This window comes from Trichechus manatus, unplaced genomic scaffold (assembly GCF_000243295.1).
Source record: "Trichechus manatus latirostris isolate Lorelei unplaced genomic scaffold, TriManLat1.0 scaffold00060, whole genome shotgun sequence".
Taxonomy (NCBI): Eukaryota; Metazoa; Chordata; class Mammalia; order Sirenia; family Trichechidae; genus Trichechus; species Trichechus manatus.
In genome coordinates, this window is record NW_004443996.1 from 10,658,112 (window position 1) to 10,662,436 (window position 4,325).

Consider the following 4,325-nt stretch of genomic DNA (forward strand, 5'->3'; position numbering starts at 1 on the left):
TAGAAAATGATCTTTGGTAAGGCAAAATTTTTAAAAACAAGTTCATTTTGTGATAATGAAAATATTTTTGTCATGTTTCCAGACATATTAAGATATTGGTCAAAAGTGGTAAATGTCATGGCTAAAAACCTTAGCCTGTTTTTTCCTGTTTGCCATTTAGAATTTCTTTTTAACAGATGATGACAGAAAGCTTTCACATTCAGAGTTGGTCATTTTCATTCTTTTCAACTAATTTAGGGGAATAAATGAAGAAACCTGTATAACTTGTTACAGTATTGGTTGTACAGCTGGATGGTATTATTTTTCAGATCCACAAATTAAACTAAATGTCTTATTTGACAGATGAGAAGTTATTAATGTCCAGTGTTTTCTAGAAGCATTTTTTCAGTGTTCCTTTAAACTATAGTAGGCTTTTGTACCCAATTCAATTTAACTGGGAAACAAATGCTTGCACAATCCAGGGTTTTAACGTCTTCTAAATCTGTTGTCTTTGAAATTAGGCATTTCTGTTAAGTACTGAAAATTCAATGGTAGTATTGCTAGAAAAACTGAAGTTAAGGTAACAAAGGTATTTGACTAAATATAAAAATTTTTGGTCCTTATCTTCACTGTACCTCTGGATTTTAAAATGAGTCTGTTCTTTTACATTTTAATCACAGATGCAGAAATCTATATTGTATTTGTCACAACAAATTTGAAAGTCATTATAAGTAGTCAGCAATATTTGAAAATCATTTTAAGTGGTCCACAACATTTGAAAGTCATTACAACTAATCAATAACATTTGAAAATCATTTAAAGTGGTCTGTTTACTGATGACATTATATTTACTGTGATGGTTTAAGCTGTAATTGATGGACTGTGCACACAAAATAAAAATAGATCTTGAATTTTATGAAATTTGGAAACTTGCTTTAAGAGGTATTTAATTAAAGCCAAGTTTCTGTTCTGTGTATGTGTGTGTTTTTTAAACCATACCATTTGGCACATGAAAGTGCAGTGGGTGGTATGGCTGGAAGAAAATGGGTGGTGGTCCAGATGTTACATAATAAGTAGGGTAACCTCCCTCAGCAGCAAAGTAGGGAGCAGGCTGATAAAAGCAAGTTACATTGTCTGTATTGGGTAGGATATTCTGTTCTCCAAGTACTTTTAAAGCCATAAGTGTGATCATGTTAAGAGTCTGTCTTCTTTCATGACCCATGAGGCAAACAGTGCTTTCATTCACAACTCCACGCAAGGTCATAAGGTAGTCATACTTGCTTTTTTCTTCACCTATGAAATGGTTGCGGAGGTATGATTCAATCTTCTTTTGCTGTTCTCCTACATCAGGAAAATCAATGAAGAATCTAGAACACATATAACGTTCCAGGGTCTTGATTTCTGTTTCACAAGCTGGCTTGAAGTCACGAACCAGCAAGTTGCTGTACTTGAGAAGACCACCACCTCTAATCTCTTCAGGCTTTCTGGTAGATATAAGCTTGTATTTCAAATGTGTCATTGCTTCCTGGAAGTCTCCATACATGCTTTCAGCTACCACAGTAGGACAGGATTCTTGGGTAAGATTAGCATTTTTGTCACTGTAGAAGTCTAACATGGGATCCAGAATGATTTGAAAGGAATCAACACTAAATTCAAACTGTCGTCTGAGTGAATTAACAAATTTTAGTTCTACATTCTTCCCAGTGTTGTTTGAAAGAGAGATGAGACTCCAACGATCGTGCTTATTGCAAACTTTGACCATCTTCTGCACATAAGCCTCTTTCATGGTCTTTGGGGTGATCTTTTCCTTTTTAACACCTTTTGGTAAAAAGTCGAGTAGACAACCTAGAACTGCATCCTTAACAACCTGAAATTCTTGATCACATGGAAGTTCGACACCAAAAATAACATCCAAATCCTTATAGCTGATTCCATTATGGCTTGCAAGTATGTAACTTGCCGTGGAACCATTCAATCGAGTATCTTTAACAATAATTCCTTGCTGTATGAGTTGGTCTTTCACAACATGAATGATATCTTTTGGTTTTACCTCCAGTGTGGGAAAATTTCCCCTTCCATGAATTGGAATTACTCCATCTAACACTTGATCTAGTGTTATAACTTGATCCCAAGTGAGATAGCTGAATCTGATTTCAGACATTTTGAAGTCGGTAGATCAACTAGAAAGCAAACAAAATATTGAGAGGCAATGTTAACATTTTAAAAACAGTGTATACCTAAAGCATATGAAACAGTTAAGTAAAAACAGACATACCCTCAATATAAACCAAGCTAATACTAGGGAGTAAATTACCAATGTATCTAATTATGTTTAAGTCTAAAAGTGAAATAAAATCCACAATATTATATCAAAACTGTTAAATCCACTGATGTACGCAAACATAGATATTCTCAGGGATTAGTTGGGGTTGTAATAATTGTAATGCTTACTCATGTAAAATGGTGGCCTTAATCTTTCCTCATGTAAATACTATAATTATAGTATTTGGTGGTATTAATTTTGTTCATAAAATAATCATGATACATTTATTAAGGTTAAGCCAAAAATAAATAAATAAACCTACTGCTATCAACTTGATTCTGACTCACAGCAACCCTATACAGGACAGTAGAACTGCCCCAGAGGGTTTCCAAGGCTATAAATCTTTATGGAAGCAGACTGCCACATCGTTCTCCCAGGGAGTAGCTGGTGAGTTTGAACCACCAAACTTTTGGTTAGCAGCCGAGCGCTTTAGCCATTATGTCACCAGATAGCATGTTTGTATGTGTTCTTATAGCCATATATTTTGCTGCTGGGGTGTAGGTGTGGAACATGCAAAAAGCTGAATTTAACTGAGGTTGTGTTTTGCCAGGAAAATATGGTGGAGGGAAAGAAGGGTAAACATCTTGAGTATATTCAAGTGAATGATTTTATTGATGGACTATGGAGCCAACACTAGGTAAGGAAGAAAATGAGGATACAAGGTCATGAGTGACAGTAAAAAGGAGGTACATTTAATAGATGGAATAACATCATATTTAAAATAGTATATAGAATCTTTAATACAAAGGCATCAGGAATTCTTACATACACTATTCAGTTTCACATATATTACTGCTCGTATTTTAAAAAATATTATTGAAGTCCTCTATTAGACTATGAATTTCTTGAATTCCTTGAGAATAAGGATAGTATCTAATTCATCACCTCTTCTATGTGCCCAGTATCCCTTTAAGAAATGTTGGTGGAATGAAATAATGAATGTCACTTTAAAATGAAAAATATACTACTACTAAATTTGTCCCCAAAATAAGATCAAGAATATACAAAAGCATAAGATTTCTGAGCTTTAAAAAATGTTTTCTGCAGATGTACAAAATCATATGCTCAGAAAATTATAGGATGGGAGTGTGTTAAGAAATTAAAATTCTATAATGAATAATATAAAATTTTATAATTTAAACTGAATGCAATTAGATATAACTATACTATTATGTAATTAGATACAATTACAGTGATTATATGGCTCTTCAAATACTCTATTAAACTGTCTAAGCAAATAAATCTAGAAAAGCAAAGTTCATCACGGACATGGCTTTGGGGTTAGGCATTCTTTCCTAAATTCCAGAAATACGAACTATATGAAGCTTAAAAGGGATTTATATAGACAGTATTCCTATTCAGCCTGTCCAGGGAGTTATCAGAACAGAATCTGAATAATTAATATTTAGTGTTGTGTATTGTCCGAGTAGACCTAGAACAAACAAAATAATCTTATCTGATATCTGTAGAACAGACTTTGATAGTTCAAGTACTTTACAAAAGACCGATTAAGAGATGGTAGACATGTGTCAGTGAGAAGCCTAAACCTATTCTGTTTTTCTACATGTACTCCCAATACATATGAATAAGAGGGTCAATATTTGTTTTTATGATGTGATGATATGTCCCACATAATGGGTTGTTTGCTTTGTTTTAAGCACATCAATAACTAATGTCATTACAGTTTGATCACGTACATAAATATCTAAATCAATCTTTAACGATGGATGGGGTTGAATTGACTTACACAACAGTCTGTTGGACTTTTGTCATTCATCTATCAAGCAAAATGATTTGTCGAGTGACTTTTGGAGAGCTGAAAGAGCAAGATGCTTGTTGTTGTTAGGTGCCATCCAGTTGGTTCTGACTCATAGTGACCCTGTGTACAACAGAACGAAACACTGTGGGGTCCTGTGCCATCCTCACAATCATTGCTATGTTTGAGCCCATGCTGCAGCCACTGTGTCAATCCATCTCGTCAAGGGCCTTCCTCTTTTTTGCTGACCCTCTATCAAACATGATG

At 34.3% G+C, this 4,325-nt stretch overlaps 1 protein-coding gene across 1 annotated transcript; it reads right to left on the reverse strand.

Annotated features, from left to right (window-relative positions):
* Positions 1–489: 489 nt before the first annotated feature.
* Positions 490–2,181, reverse strand: TENT5D (terminal nucleotidyltransferase 5D). The gene has a single exon (XM_004378885.2). It carries the CDS (start codon positions 2,138–2,140, stop codon positions 968–970), a length of 1,173 nt encoding a protein of 390 aa, XP_004378942.1. The 5' UTR covers positions 2,141–2,181; the 3' UTR covers positions 490–967.
* Positions 2,182–4,325: the final 2,144 nt, after the last annotated feature.

Excerpts from the sequence above, each read along its gene's own strand:
- TENT5D (XM_004378885.2), bottom strand. The coding sequence starts at position 2,140 with ATGTCTGAAATCAGATTCAGCTATCTCACTTGGGATCAAGTTATAACA.